The 15,031-nt window shown below is 47.1% G+C and overlaps 2 protein-coding genes across 5 annotated transcripts in view; one reads left to right on the forward strand and one right to left on the reverse strand.

The window, feature by feature from the left end:
- Nucleotides 1–15,031, forward strand: part of LOC142568471 (solute carrier family 53 member 1) — a 345,150-nt gene that overhangs the window by 149,705 nt on the left and 180,414 nt on the right. For all 4 annotated transcript variants that reach the window (XM_075678397.1, XM_075678395.1, XM_075678398.1 and 1 more), the window contains exon 7: nt 865–943. In XM_075678397.1, coding sequence (XP_075534512.1) covers nt 865–943 — 79 coding nt within the window. The remainder of the gene's footprint in view (nt 1–864; nt 944–15,031) is intronic.
- LOC142568479 (uncharacterized) lies at nt 8,927–14,996 on the reverse strand. Its single transcript, XM_075678401.1, has 2 exons — nt 14,805–14,996; nt 8,927–9,784 (listed from the first exon to the last, which is right to left on the reverse strand). Exons 1-2 carry the CDS (start codon nt 14,994–14,996, stop codon nt 8,927–8,929), a joined length of 1,050 nt encoding a protein of 349 aa, XP_075534516.1.

A 15,031-nucleotide genomic window follows, 5' to 3' on the forward strand; every position in this document is an offset into this window, starting at 1 on the left:
CCAAACTGCATTTCACTGATATTGGTATATTGTTTTGTTTTGTTTTTTTCTCTTTTTCATCTTCTCCAGCTTACTTTTGACATATTTCTCTCCAGCTTGCTTTCTAATCCAAGCAGGTCTAGGTTTCCGGCAAAATACAATCTTCCGCAAAAGGTAGAAAGCCAAAGCAGAAACTGTGGCAAACAAATTATGCTTTTCTACCTTGACTTTCTGGGACTCATGAACATTTGAAATTACATATTTTATAAAATAGCTTGTACAAGAAAACATTTTTAATTTGTTTACTTGTTTAGACCACTGTGTAAGTTTTCTTTTTGTGTATTTGCTTGCATAACATAATGTGTGATGTTTGTATAATCTTTGTAATGTGCTGTTGAATGAGCATTTCTTTCATGTTTTTTTATTTTTGTTGTACATACTAGAATAATAGGAGGCCCCACGTATGCTTCATGAGCCATGGGACATCCTACTGTATGTTTCCTTTTCTTGTTTTATTTTCATGAAACTGTTTGCAATAAAATTGAATTTTAAAGAAACAATGGAAAGGATAGAAAGCATTGCTTTGTGCAGCGGAATAGCCACTGGGTGGCCAAATGAAGTCAGGCCAAGCTCTGAATAGCAGCCTCCTGACAAATAGAAATGGGCAATGCTCATCCAGAAATAGCACGAAGCAGGCGAGGGACTATTTCATCCAAACAGTTGAATATATTCAGACTTCCATGTTGCCACACCTACACAGAAGCCAATTCAGCTCATGCTGATATTGTTGTGACCTTGTATTTTGGCATGGTCTTTATCCTCGTTCAGTGTAAGGGTCACTTTCTCCAGAATCAGTATACAACCACTGCTTTGTTGTCTGTGCAGCAATCCCCTTGGGTGACGTTCAAAGTGGGTCTCTTTTCTGGTGCCTATATCGTACTCATCATTGCAGTGATCCTTTCAGGTGAGTACTCTTTCTTTTTTGTTCATGTACATATAATGGGTTCTGAGCTGAAGCATTCCATAAACGTGGGCTACAGAAAGGCTTCAAGATTTCACATGGTACACTGTAAACAACTGCAAACAGAGGGCAGTGACCCACTGTGGTAGCATAACGGCTATGGCATTGTACTGCTGAGCTCGAGGAGTTGCTGTCAATCCTGGCCATGGCAGTTTGATGGGAGTGAAATGTCGTGTAGTACTGAAATTTAAGTTAAAGAACCCCAGGTGATCAAAATTACTCGGGTCCCCCCTACAGCCTACGTGTTTCAAGCTCATATCGTGTTTTTGGTGTTCGGTGAACGTAAAGCTCCAGAATTCAGTTTTAATTTCTAAAATACAGGGCAGCAGAAACATTTTTGCATTAAATACAAGGAATGTGATGTGTTGTTGGACGTAGAGTTACATAAAGTGTAGGGAACTTATGCTCGTGGTTATTACAAGTTAATAAAACCTTATTTAGTTTCGTTGATTATCACCTTGAAAGCCCGAGGGCATTACACATTCGACACACAGCACTCTCACTGAATCATTCCTGCCTGCTTGTTTCTTGCTGTTTGCAGCCACAGGTTCTATTTGGGTTATGTTCAAAATGTCACGCTGCATGTGTTGAAATGTGTACTGATGAATCGGAGAAATAAAATATTTGCCCCTTGGAAGGAGTGGTTGCTATGAACATATCATATTTACCTATAATATTTAACTGCAGCCATAAATGGAAGTCGCAGAGAGGGAGGAAAACAAATTATTTTCTGGAATGGCAAAGTTAGACTCTTCGTGAACATATGTGTACCATTTAGCAGAATGCGTTATTGGGCAAGTTGGTTCATTGTATTTGGAAAGATTGGATGCGCTTTGTAGACAATCACAAGGAAGAAAACGGGACATGCGCAAACTAATTTGTTAGTTTGTGCCTGTCCCATCTTCTTCCTTGTGATCGTTTATAAAGCGCATCCAATCTTCCCAAATATGTGTACCATATTTACTTGAATCTAACGCTCACTTTTTTATGATAACACGTGTCCAAAAATTATGTGTGCGTTAGAATCGCGTTCATCCCTAAATGTGCGTTACCATAGCGCCATCGGCATTTCAAAATGGCCGCCTCGTACGCACTTCGAGCCTAGCTGCCATAGCTTTCTCCATGTGCTGTAGTGCGTGTGCTTAGGCAATGCTTCCTTTGGCTTGGGTTAGTGCCCCATCCGTCTTCCCATTTTCTACATCTGCTCTATAAGTATGGAAGTGCCAACTGCAAAGATAGGCAGAGTTCATCACGATGCCACAATGAAAAGGAAAGTGATCACGTGTGTGGAGACACCGGAACTTAGGCCGCATCACGGATGTAGGAGTCCCCGAAACTTGCGTGCAGGATTGGCACAAACAGGATAGGTGTTTTACACTGGCGGATGCTACGTACGGCGTGGCCATGTGGCCCCTATCTTGAAAGCGATCTGCGATGGAGACAAGAGTCTAGGCGCACCCCGCTGCGTTCTCATCGCTTCGTTCGTGCCTAAGCAAGAGGCCGCACAAAGGTCAATCCCCTCGCTCCTGCTACTGCACTTCCTCACTCCAGCATTTAGTTTCTGTGGTCATTGGGTGAGACGTGTTCATGTTTGCTTGTGTGCGCGGGACACCATGCTTGTTAATTTAGTTAGTACGCAAATGTTTAAAAGTCTATATGGCCGATAAAACTATCATTCTTACTTTTCGTATAGCTGTCTACTAATTAGCTGTCGGAATGGATGCTTCGCCTTTTGGGCTAAACTGCGGCTTTTTTTATCTATTGCAACTTTAGTGCATTGGGAGTGAATCTATTGTTTTCCAAATGAGAGAAAGGTGTATTTCTGTATGAAAGAATGAGGTGCGCAGTACTGTAAAGGACTTTCCTTTTTTTACGTCACAGCAAACGGGTGCATGTTACAGTCGAGGGCACGTTACAATCGAGTAAGTACGGGACTTCTGTCTATGTGAAGGTGCAAAACTTTGAATGCTTCAGGCTGCGAAATCTGGAGGCAATCGTTGTTCAATGTCAAAGTATGACATTTCAGGAAAGCCTGTAATTTTGATTGGTTAAACTTTACTTTGAGCTGCATGCTTAGAGCAACTCCATGCCATGTTTCTTTTCCATGTACCACACTAGGAGGAATCACTTACACACACTTTGATCAGCAACAGTCAAGCAGCCAAACAACAAATGGACTTAATCTGTCGCTTGCTTCAATTAATGTGCTCACAAGATTAATGTTCGACGTCTTATATCGAACTCCTTTTTTATTTGCGTGTGAATAAATTACTTACCAATTGTAAAAATTTGGAGGATGTGTAAGCTTCGCCTTTTAAAAGTGGAATGCGACGGCATTCAAAGATTCCTGACATCTCACTCTTCCTGGCTACTGCAGCCTATGTCACCATAATATTTACGAGGAAATGTTGGTGGCGAATGCTATGCACGAAGGTGAGCTTTCTGGTAGAAACGTTGCCTCTTACATGGGCTGCAAATGCGTAGAGGCGAGCACCATATGGGTGGTGTTGTTGCAAGGGACCGAGCTTGGTGCGCTGCTCTATGAATGGTAGAAATGCTGGAAAAGGAGTTTATGTTTGAGTTTCCACGTAACAGAATTATGTTTTGTCATATGTTCAAATTACAATCTGATGCTATCATGTCTGTAGCCTGTGTGTAAGTCGTACTTTACGATTATTCTGATGCATTTTGCTTTAAGAAATTCAATTATTTCAGTAATGTCTTTGCACTAACTGCAAAGATATGAATGGGAATGAATGGAATATGGAATATGAATAGATATGAATGGCCTGCGTGGTTGGTTATGTGTGTTTCGGAATAAGCTTTTGTTCAAGAGACTGTCGACGCTGGATGTGGCACATCAACGCCAGATTTTCTGCGACCCGGGGCCCTTAAGGGGGGACGCGGTTTTAGCGTCATGAAAAATGGCCAAAAATCTATTTTTTGAAAGGTAGTGATTACAGTGATGGGGCCCGGTACTTTAATATCTGCACTACAGTGATGGGGCCCGGCACTTTAACATCTACACTACAGAGACGGGGTCCAGCTCTTCAACCACATTGACATATGACAAAAATACGAACATATATCTGGACATGTTGATATAAAAATAGTAATCGAGGTCCCATGACCATGATCGTATATGACAAAAGGTGGAGAATAGTGTTTTTGCGATTTCACTAAGTTCCATGTTTGGGGCCCTCCTGCATATGCAATACATTTTTGTTGAGCATGAATATTTTCTCAGCGATCAAATCTCGATACATCTTGCGTGAAATTTGGGCTGAAAAGTGGCTTCTTCGTAGCACGTAGCTCGTGGAGAAATGTTTAAGAATTTTACCCAGAATAAAAAGACAACAAAAGAAATATTACTTAGTGTTTGAAACAATACAAGTTGTTAGGCTTACATGAGAAAATACTCAAGCATGACAAAAAAAAATTGTGCATGCAGTAGCGCCCAACTTAGAACTTTGCGAAATCGAAAAAATAGCATGCTCCATTTCTTGTCACATAAAATGTTTTCCTAAGAAAACTAGAGCGTTTCATGCAGAGCTAAGGGTTATTCCTTTGTGTCAACATATTCGCCCATCACCATATAAAAATTCTATAGAAAATAAAAAAATCGTAATGGGACTTCGATTAGCGTAATCTGAACACGTCCATATTGAGAAAACTTTGCATAATTTCGAAAATTTCACACAATTCCGACAAAACCACACCTTACTTTTTGGCGTAGATATGACAAACACACATTTAAAGTGCAGCCACTTCAGGCACACGTCGCACCCAATGGCGTTATCATGAACCCTTTGCCGACATGCACTACATGTCCACAAACTTTGATTATGCTGCTGAGTAATTGTTGCAGTGAGCGTGGCCCGCCCATCATCGGTGAAATAGTTCCGAATTTCACTTATCTTAACTCTGTCGTCCAGAACTGCTGAAAGAACTTTCTCAAGGGTGATTTCACTTTCTTTTTCACCAATCTTGTGTCCCCTGATAGCCTTTGGAGACATGGAACAACATACCCTCCAAAAAAAGCACAAAATTTCGGCAAAGCACTACAATCATATTTATTAGCTATAAACCACTGATTTGGTGCCTGTATTATTCCTTGGCGTTATCGTCTTTGCGCTTTGATAATTTATGTAACTGGTGATAATTTTTATGCATGCTGTAAAAAAATTCATTTTTTTTTCTGTTTTTAAGGGGGTTTCTCTTATTTCTTCATGGATTTTGATGAAAATCAGCACAAATGTTTAGAATGTCTCCCTGATGCTTCCATAAAAGTTTCACAGCGATATCTTGAGAACATTTTATTCTATTTTATTGAGCAGGATTTTTCTCCCTCTTTCTGGGGAGCGTGGGGAACTTAAAAAACGTGATAGAAGGCTTGTTAAGTATTGAATGCATAGCTAAATGCATGCTCAAGGTCGTGACATTCTTGCTTTCTTTTTTTTCACAACACAAGATTTTTGGAGTGCCATATTTTATGTGACCTTCGCATCAAGCACACTTTCAGGGTAGACGAATAGCCATGTCGTAAACTTACAAAAAGCCAAGTAAGAAAGCGAGAATGTCACGACCTGCATTGCAGCCCAAGGAATGTGACAAAAAAACGGAATCAAAATATGTTAATCGGTAACAAAGAAATCAGCTCCAGAAACTGAGCAGAAAGGCAGAAAAACAGTTTTGAGAAAATGGCTCTCAAAGTTTCACCTTCTCTTCAGTTCTCTAAAAGGCACCAAATTTGTACTGTTTGGGGTGTTTTGTGATGTGGTGGGGGGGATTCTTGTACATGTGGCCTCTGGTCTGGTGTGCTCCCCCCCCTTTTTTCTTTTTATAGGGTATTCTTTGCTGCTGCTGCTGCTCTACAAAGAGCATGGTGCCTAGGTTTCAAACCAAGTGACGTGCAGAACTCTGTGTGGGCATGAATATACTTCCAGTGTACATTCAGGCAGCCTGTACCCGCAGGCTGCCCGACTGATAGCAATCTCCAGTACAATCAGTGAGGCTTTTTTTTTTTTGTAGAATTGATCATGTTACTGAATGAAGGCTCTGAGTGTCAGCAGCCTACCAAGTGATCTTTACTTGACAATGGCAGTAGAACTTAAAATTAGAGAGCCAGTGATAGATATGCAGCTACTAGGTGCTTTTCAGAATTTTACTTTTGTATGATGCCTCGAGCACTTCTGCAGCCAGGTGTCTGTGCCAGCCCAAGGGGCCTAGTGAACAGAGCTTATGATGAGGTTCTCTTTATGAAGGGGTGGTATGATTTATATTGTTACGAGCTATTGTGACAATATTGTAATAGAGTGAACGCGCAATATGCTTGGTTGCGGGTCCAAGGTGCCGATGTGCGAAATGCCTAGCCGCAGATACAAGGAGCCGATGCGCGATGTGCTTAGTTGCGCAGTTCGAGGTGCCGACGCGTTAAATGCCTAGTCGCGGGCTCGAGGAGTCGACCCTCGATGTGCTTATTCGCGCAGTCCGAGGTGCCGACGCGTGAAATGCCTAGTCATGGGCGTTCTGCACAGGAGCCGAGGGACGAGGCGGACTACCGGCAAGGCGGAAACCAAAACAATGTTTTTCCCCACTCCCCAAAGCCCCTTATAAATACAAGGTCATTTCAGATTGTAGCGCCACCTTATATACACAAGTGGCGACCTTTACATCCCTCCTTTTCACCTCTTATGGGACAGGGCCTGACAAGTCCAACCGTCGCGAAGGTCCCACTAATGACCGCTGCGAGTCTGTGTCACCGTTTCCTGCGGCGTTACTTCTGGCTGCAATACATAGAGGATCACGAATTATACCCCCACAGTATGTTCGGATTCAGGGCGAAGCTGTCGACCCAAGGCGTACTATTACAGATCAAGGAAGAAGTCTTAAGCAACGTTCCCAGGAATGGAGAGAACGTGATAATGGCATTGGACATTAAAGGAGCCTTTGACAACGTGAGCCACGAAGCCATCCTAGTGGGCTTGGACGACCTAAACTGCGGCAGGAGGGTTTTCAGCTATGTCAAAGCTTTCCTCTCCAACAGAACAGCTACGATAGGGCTAGGAGAACTCCGCTCGGAGAAGTTCCATACCCCCAACAAGGGAACCCCCCAGGGATAGGTCATTTCACCAACGCTATTCAACATAGCAATGATCGGCCTAGCGAAACAACTCAAAGAGGTCGAGGGCATACACCATGCCATGTACGCCGACGACATAACCATTTGGACCAACACGGTATCACTCGAAGAAAAAGAAGAAATACTGCAAGGGGCTGCGACCAGCGTAGAGAACTACGTGAGGGCAAGAGGGCTAGCCTGCTCCACCGAGAAATCTGAGCTGCTCAGTATCTCGAGAGGGAAACAGAATCGCGCGGTCCCGACTAGCGACGAGCTCAAGCTTGGCGTCTACCTTGAGGGAAAACTAATACCGGAGAAAACGCTCATAAGAATTTTGAGCACGTGGATACAGTCGAATCAACGCTGCTCACACATCCTCGCTCTACTCAAGACATCAACTCTACAAGTCGCTCGCATGATAAATGCGCATCTCCCACAGACGTTCAGGCATGTGAGAGGACGACACGCTAAAGCTGGTTAGGAGTCTGGTGATCAGCCGGGTTACCTACAGTCTCCCGTACTACAACCCATTCAAGAGCGAGGTTCAGCAGATAGACGCAATCATATGCAAGGCATACAAAACCGTGCTCCACCTACCACAATGCACATCCACGGAGAAGCTCTTGGCACTAGGACTTCATAACACTTTGGAAGAACTTAGAGAGGCACAACATGGGGGGGGGGGGGGAGGAGGGGTGTTGCTTAGCTGCGCAGACTACAACAGACTCCGTCTGGCAGGGAGCTTCTGCAGAAGTTGGGATGCAGCGAACAGATGCAAGAAATCCAAAGAACCGCGACTATCCCAGACAAAATACGAAACACAATCAAGGTGACTCCCATTCCCAAGAACATGGACCTCAACCTACACGAAGAATGCAGGAAGGCGAGAGCCCAATACATCCAAAAGTCACTAGCTTCCCAGGCAACAACGGTATACGTGGATGCAGCCACATACACCAGAAGGGCGAGACAGACCAACCCCAACGCAGTAGCGGTGGTGATAAACTCGGACATGCGAGAAATCGTCAGCGCATCTCTACAAGACTGCACGGTAGTCGAGGCTGAAGAAGCGGCCGTCGCTCTAGCGACAGCGGAGGGCTATCGGACTAGGCGGTCCTTAGCAATACTAACCAACTCCCAAACAGCATGCCGAAACTACATGTTAGGCAGAATAGGTCACAGAGCACTACGCATACTCCGCTCTGAAGATCACCACACACAAGACCCAGAAAAAGAACAACCAATTAGACACACGATAGTGTGGGCGCCGGGTCACACGAACGTGGAAGGCAACCGTGAGGTCGACAGGGTAGCTCGAGGATACACTGCATACCGAGCACCCTCTGCCAATGACTTCGAGGAAACTGAGCCAGTCCCCAGAGAATACTCGGCTATCCTAAACCACTATAAGGGCAGCAGGAAGCGGTACCCCCCGCCACATAGCTCTCTCATTAGAGAGGACTCCATAGCTTGGAGGCTGCTACAAACGGGTGCATATCCGAACTTAAACACACCCAGTAAAATACAACCCACACAGTACACTGACAAATTCCCGTGGTGCCAGAAAACACCCACGCTCTACCATATAACATGGGCCTGCCAGAAAACAAGTGCGGAGCGGAGCAATGGGAAGGAATGCTCTCCAGCGACAGTCAGGACATCCAACTAGGGCTGATCCGACGGGCCCAGCTGGCAGCGGCATCCAGCGGAGCCCTGGACTAGGGGCAGACGGCCATTGCTAAGAAGATGGAAGACACCATCTTAGCATCAAATTCATCAAATTTTCTAGAGCTCAATAAATGTTTTTAATCCTCCTCCTCCTCCTCTGGCTGCGTTGTATCTTCTTGAGGTGCTGCAGGCTGCATGACCTCGGGAGGGACAGGCGAAGAAGCTGCCAGTTGAGCTGGGGTCGCTTCCGATGAATGAAGTACCAGGTGTCGACGATTATGCTGAAGGACGCCTCTGGGAGTCTGAACAAGGTAGGATCGCGGATGCTGGGCTTGCGAGAGTACTTCACCATTGCAGCGTGCGTCAGTGACCCATACATAGTCTCTAGGACTCAGAGGGGCCAATTGGCTTGAAGCATGACGGTGATTGTAGGTCATCGCTTGCCGTGCCTTGTTCCATGAGTCCTTTTCCTTGAAACTTGTGTGGAATCGTAACGACGGCATTAGTTGTTCCGGTAATTTCGGGAGACGAGTTTGTAATTTCCTTCCCATCAGGGCTTGAGCCGGGGAAATGCTGTTGGGGCCGGGCGTGTCACGGTACGACAGTAAGGCAAGGTAGGGATCAGGACCTTTGAAGAGCAAGTCTTTCACTGTGCGCACCATGCGCTCTGCCTCTCCATTGCTCGGGGGGTACCTCGGGCTGCTAGTCTTGGGACGGAAGCCGTATGACTGCGCGAACTCGGCGAACTCGTTGGACACAAGCTGTGGTCCGTTGTCGGTCTGGACGATGTCTGGTATGCCAAAATGGGCAATACAGCTCTTGATCGCCGAGATGACTGCTGGTGCCCTGGTAGACCCCACGGAGACTACTTCAGGAAACCTGGAATAATAATCAACGATCAGGATGTAATCGCACCCTCTAAGTTGAAACAGATCGATGCCAAGGTGCTGCCATGGTCTGTCGGGTGTCACCGTGGACAACATAGGCTCAGAATGCTGAACACGAGTTTTGGCGCATATGGCATATTGGGTCACCATACGCTCAACATGCATGTTACAGTTAGGCCACCAAACAGACTCCCTGGCCTGCTCTTGGCAGCGGCGCACTCCCTGATGTCCTTCGTGTAATAGGGCGAGAATGTCTTGACGCAAGGCTGAAGGAATGACATATTGCCAGTCCAGCAGAAGGATGCCGTCGTATGTGCTCAATCTGTCTCTCTCCTTCCAAAATAGAGCAATCTGCAGCGGTACCTTGTTTTTTATTGGCCATCATTTCATGCAATACTTCATGATCGCAGAGCAGACTCCATCTTGGGCTTGGCGTATGCGGACATCTTCTAGCCGTCTTGCTACAAGAGGCGGTAATTCCTTGAACACTTCACTGACAGACAACTCCAGGTGTCTACCATGCGAGTAGCTGGCAAATCAGAGGGAGCTCGTGACAAAGTGTCCGCCGTAGCTAAGTGCTTTCCAGGCACATATTTCACCACATACTGATATCGCATCAGTTTTATCCGCATTCGTTGTATGCGAGGCAGCACAAGTTCTAGGTCCTTGTTACCCAGAAGGGTGACCAGAGAAAGGTGATCTGTCTCTACCTCGAAGCTTAGGCCGCAAAGGAACTGGTTGTACCGTGAAATGGCCCAAGTCACCGCGAGACCTTCTTTTTCTGTTTGACTATAACGTGCTTCCGTCGGAGTAAGCGCCCTTGAAGCATACGCTACAGCCCATCGAGTACCTTCAGGCTGGTCCTGTAGCAGTACAGCTCCCAGACCGTAGGAGCTGGCATCCGCGGATACTACAGTGTGGTAGGAAGAATCGTATTTTGCCATGCACGTGTCGGAGCTCAACAGTAACTTGAGGCGTGAGAAGGCCTTTTCTTGACTGGGACCCCAAGTCCAGGCGCTGTTCTTCTTTAGGAGGGAATGAATGGGCTCCGTAACGTCAGATAAGTGAGGTATGAACCATGCGACGTGATTGGTCCATTCCCAGCAATCGTCATACTCCGCTGACGTCGGTCAGTGGCTGCAGATCTCTGACAGCCTTCACCTTGTCCGGGTCTGGTGAGATCCCGTCCGCCGTAATCACTACTCCAAGGAATTGACCGAACTGACCAGAAATGCACACTTCTTTTCGTTAAGGGTGACGCCCTCCTCCTCAAGGCGAGCTAGGACTGCAGCCAGATGCTCGTCGTGCTGTTGACGATCTTTCCCGAAGATTAGAATGTCATCAATCAGGTTCACGACTCCAGGCAAGCGCTCAAGAACCTTCGACATTAACTTCTGGAAATACTCTGGTGCCGTGGCTATACCAAAAGGGAGCCTCTTGTAACAGTACCGGCCAAACGGCGTTATAAATGTTGTGAGCTCCTGCCTGTCGGCGCTAAGCTTCACCTGATGGAAACTAGACCACGCATCCAACTTGGAGAAAACTCGCGCTCTACCCAACTGGCCGAGGATCTGTTCCACCATCGGCAAGATGAAGCGCTCCCTTTCGATGACTTCGTTCAGCTTCGTGAGATCGACGTAGATTCTTTAGCCGCCCTATGATTTGGGCATGACTACAAGCCCGAAGCACCATTCAGTTGTGGTCGCTACCTTCCTTATGACGTCCTGCGACTCCAGGTCATCTAGCTCTTTCTTGACAACGTCGTTTAATAGAATTGAAATCCGCCTTGGAGCGCTCAGGGAAAATGAATGAGCGCCGGGTTTAACGCGAATGTGATATTCGGCTTGCCGAAATTTTCCCTACCCTTGGAATATCTTGGCTGGAGGGGAATGAACGCACTCGGCAGAATCCAGGAAGCAAACAACACCAAGGGCTTCAATTGCAGGGAGCCCAAGCAGGTGAGGCCATTCAGACCTTGTACGTTCAACTACGTACAAGGTCTGCACTGTGGACTTTTCACCCCACTCCAAGGTTGCTTTAAAGGTACCAAGAACGTGCAGACTCTGTTCGCCAAGGCTCAAGACTTCTCCTTCAACATCATCCAGCAACTGCGTTCGTCCATCCTGGGAAAGACGGCGAGACAACAGACTTCCGCACCAGAGTCTATCTTAAACTCGGCCGGGTGCCTGTTCACTAGTATTTCTATGTACCTTGCTTGTCGTGAATCCACGTTGTGAAGTTCGATGAAACCCAGTCGCTCATTTGCGTTCTTCTTCATGCACCCTTCCGCAAAATGTCCTAGCTTTCTACAGTTGTGGCAAACTGATTTTTCTGGCTGGGTAGTCTTTTCGAGAGTGACCCTGTCGTCTACAAAAGCAACACGATAACCTAGCCAGGTGCTTAGACTGGTTGCGGAAACGTGGTGAAGAACTGGGCGTATCGTTTCGCCGAGCCAAGTCAATATTTAACGTTTCGGCAAGAGCGTTATTCATAGTCAATCTAGCGCATGATAACCGCTCTTTTTCGGTGTCCTCGTGTATGCGGGCTTGGCACAGTGCTTCCTCAGCGATAAGTTTTGTGCACCAGCACAATTGAGAAGACAGTTTCTCGTCACGTATGCCTATGACGAATCTGTCGCGAACAAGGCGGTCCTCGACGAGCAGGCTGTTATACAGTCGACTCCCGATAATTTGAAGCCGCTTAATTGGAATTTTCGGTTAATTAGAAGTGAAGTGCTGGTCCTGTCAGTTTTACATGTAATCCTATAGAAGAAATCGCTCGATAATTCGAAGTCCTCATCCAGTAATATTGTTTAATTGGAAGTTAATTTTCAGCCGGGATCCTTGAGGTGACCGTCATTCTTGTGCAATTTTTCAAGTGTTGCAACAGTTCCGTGCTCCGCGTTGGTGTCATCGCCACCGCAGCCGCCCGCAACGCCATCCTTCTTGGAGCGGCGCGATTATTCATTGCTACGGCTGCCGTGGCCTCCGCGATCAACTCCGGCGGGAGGCAAAGCGGCTCCCGCCGGAGGCCACCCGCGGCTGCCACGCGTGGCCGGAGCTGATCACGGAGGCCACGCGGGTGCCATAGGTGCACGCAGCGCTGCATACTGGCAGTGGCGAGATTGTGTGAGATTAGTCTTGCAGCGTGCGCAGCGTTACGTCGAGGCGTGTGTTGGTCGAGCGCCTTTGTGCGGGAAGCGGGAAGCTCGTAGGCTAGGTTGTTCCACGAGTGATTCGGAATTGACTGTACCTAGTCGCGCAGTTTATAGCCATGGCAAACCGTGGCTCTTATCGCACGCTCGACCTGGCAACGAAAGTCGAGGTTTTGAACGAAGTTGAGAAGGGAGGTGCCGCCAAACAAGACATAGCACGGAAGTACGGGATCAAGCCGAACACGCTCTCTAACTACATCAAGAACAAGCGCACAATAATGGATGCATTTGAGAACAAGTTCAAGACTTCTCGGAAGCGAATGCGCACCGGCGCTTACCCAGAGTTGGAGAAGGCTCTGCTGGTTTGGATTAGGGAGGCCAGGAGCAACAAACTTCCTCTCAGCGGAGACATCGTTGCGATGAAAGCCCGAACGCTTGCAGCAATGTTGGGGATTGATGACTTCGTTTCGTCAGATGGATGGCTGACGCGCTTTAAAGATCGCCATGACCTGGTTTTCAAGAGCGTGTGTGGTGAAAAGGCGTCCGTGAAACTTGGAAGGACGGAAAGCTGCATGAATATCTCGCTGAATACAGACCGGAAGACATCTTCAATGCAGATGAGACTGCACTCTTCTATCGGCTTCTACCAGAGAAGACCCTGACATTCAAGCACAACGACTGTGCTGGGGGCAAATGCAGCAAGGAGAGAGTGTGGGTTCTGATCGCGGCAAACATGACTGGCACGGAACGATGTCGGTTACTTGTGATCAGGAAAGCCGCGAAGCCGAGATGTTTTAAAGGCGTGAAGACGCTGCCTGTGGACTATGAGGCGAACAAAAAAGCGTGGATGACGCCCGAAATCTTCAAGAGCTGGATAAGCAAATTGGACCGCAAGTTTGCTGCTTCGAACTGCAAGGTGTTGTTCCTTGTCGATCACTGCAGTTCTCACGTGAATGTGCCAGCCTTGAGTGCAATACGCCTCGCACTTTTGCCTGCAAACACAACGGCTGTTTTGCAGCCAATGGACCAAGGCATCATCAAGAATGTTAAAGTCCTGTACAGGCGGCACCTCCTCGAGTGCATGATTTTGTGCATGGATAGCTCCACAAAGTACGAGGTGAGCCTGCTTAGTGCCATCCACATGTTGGCGCGAGCATGGGATCGTGTGAAGCAAGAAACAATCGCAAACTGCTTCAGGGCTTGCGGTTTTGTGGCAGCTTCTTCGGAGGATGCCTCTGAAATTTCAGCGGAGGATGCGTCAACAAGCGAGCTTGACGGCACTGATTTTGGTGATGCTCTCGGGGACGTCAATTTTGAAGATTATGTCGCCATAGACAAGGCGGTCGAAACGTGCGGTGCGCTGACGGATAGCGAAATTGTAGAGATTATTTGGCCCCAGGAAGCGACCCAGGAAAGCGACGATGACGTTGAAGGCGAGCCGCAACCTAAGGCTGCCGATGTAGCTGCGGGCCTTGCTCTTGCGTAACGCTTCTTTGCCGCTGAAGGTAACGCGGAAGAAGCGTTCCACCACATCTACAGCCTGCAGAACTTGCTTTAAGCAGCGCGATTCGGCAAGAAGAAGCAAAGCAAGATGACCGACTATTTTTCTTAGAGAAAATACTCGATTTCGCCACAAATAAAGTGTTGTTTTTTGTGTTTTGTGCTTAATTGGAAGTTCGTTTAATTCGAAGTTTTTTGCGGTCCCCGTGAACTTCGTATTAACGGGAGTCGACTGTAGCTGCAGTGCTTTACCAGGTTGCGTAATGCCAAAAAAAAGTCATCCACAGATTCGCCTGGCTGCTGAGTGCGGCGGTGGAAATGACGACTTTCGTATGTCTCATTTACTGGGTGCTAGAAGTGAAAATCCAACTTTTATTTGATGGCAGTGAAAGAAGGCGCTTCTGGTGTTGACACCCCCAAGGACGAAAGAATGGTCCTGGCTTGTGGTCCCATACAGTAAAGAATTGTCCGTACCTGGGCCTCGTCGCCAGCACTGTGGAGGCCGGCCACGAAAGCGTAATCCTTGAACGTCGAAATCCACGTTGGCCATTCTCCCGGGTTTGAAAACGTGAAGTTCTCTGGTGGGCGCAGACCAGATGCGCCAGCGTGAACGATGTGCACTTTCGCTTCGGTGGTCTTGGCGGGGGTGGATTCCGTGTCAGGCATGTCGATGTTAACGGTGGGATCCCACTTTTGACACC

This window comes from Dermacentor variabilis, unplaced genomic scaffold, assembly GCF_050947875.1.
Source record: "Dermacentor variabilis isolate Ectoservices unplaced genomic scaffold, ASM5094787v1 scaffold_19, whole genome shotgun sequence".
In the NCBI taxonomy this organism is placed as follows: domain Eukaryota; kingdom Metazoa; phylum Arthropoda; class Arachnida; order Ixodida; family Ixodidae; genus Dermacentor; species Dermacentor variabilis.

Excerpts from the sequence above, each read along its gene's own strand:
- LOC142568479 (XM_075678401.1), bottom strand. The coding sequence starts at position 14,996 with ATGCCTGACACGGAATCCACCCCCGCCAAGACCACCGAAGCGAAAGTG. Across the intron at positions 9,785-14,804 it reads GTGCTGGCGACGAGGCCCAG|CATTCTGAGCCTATGTTGTC; the intron begins GTACGGACAATT and ends ACTCGTGTTCAG.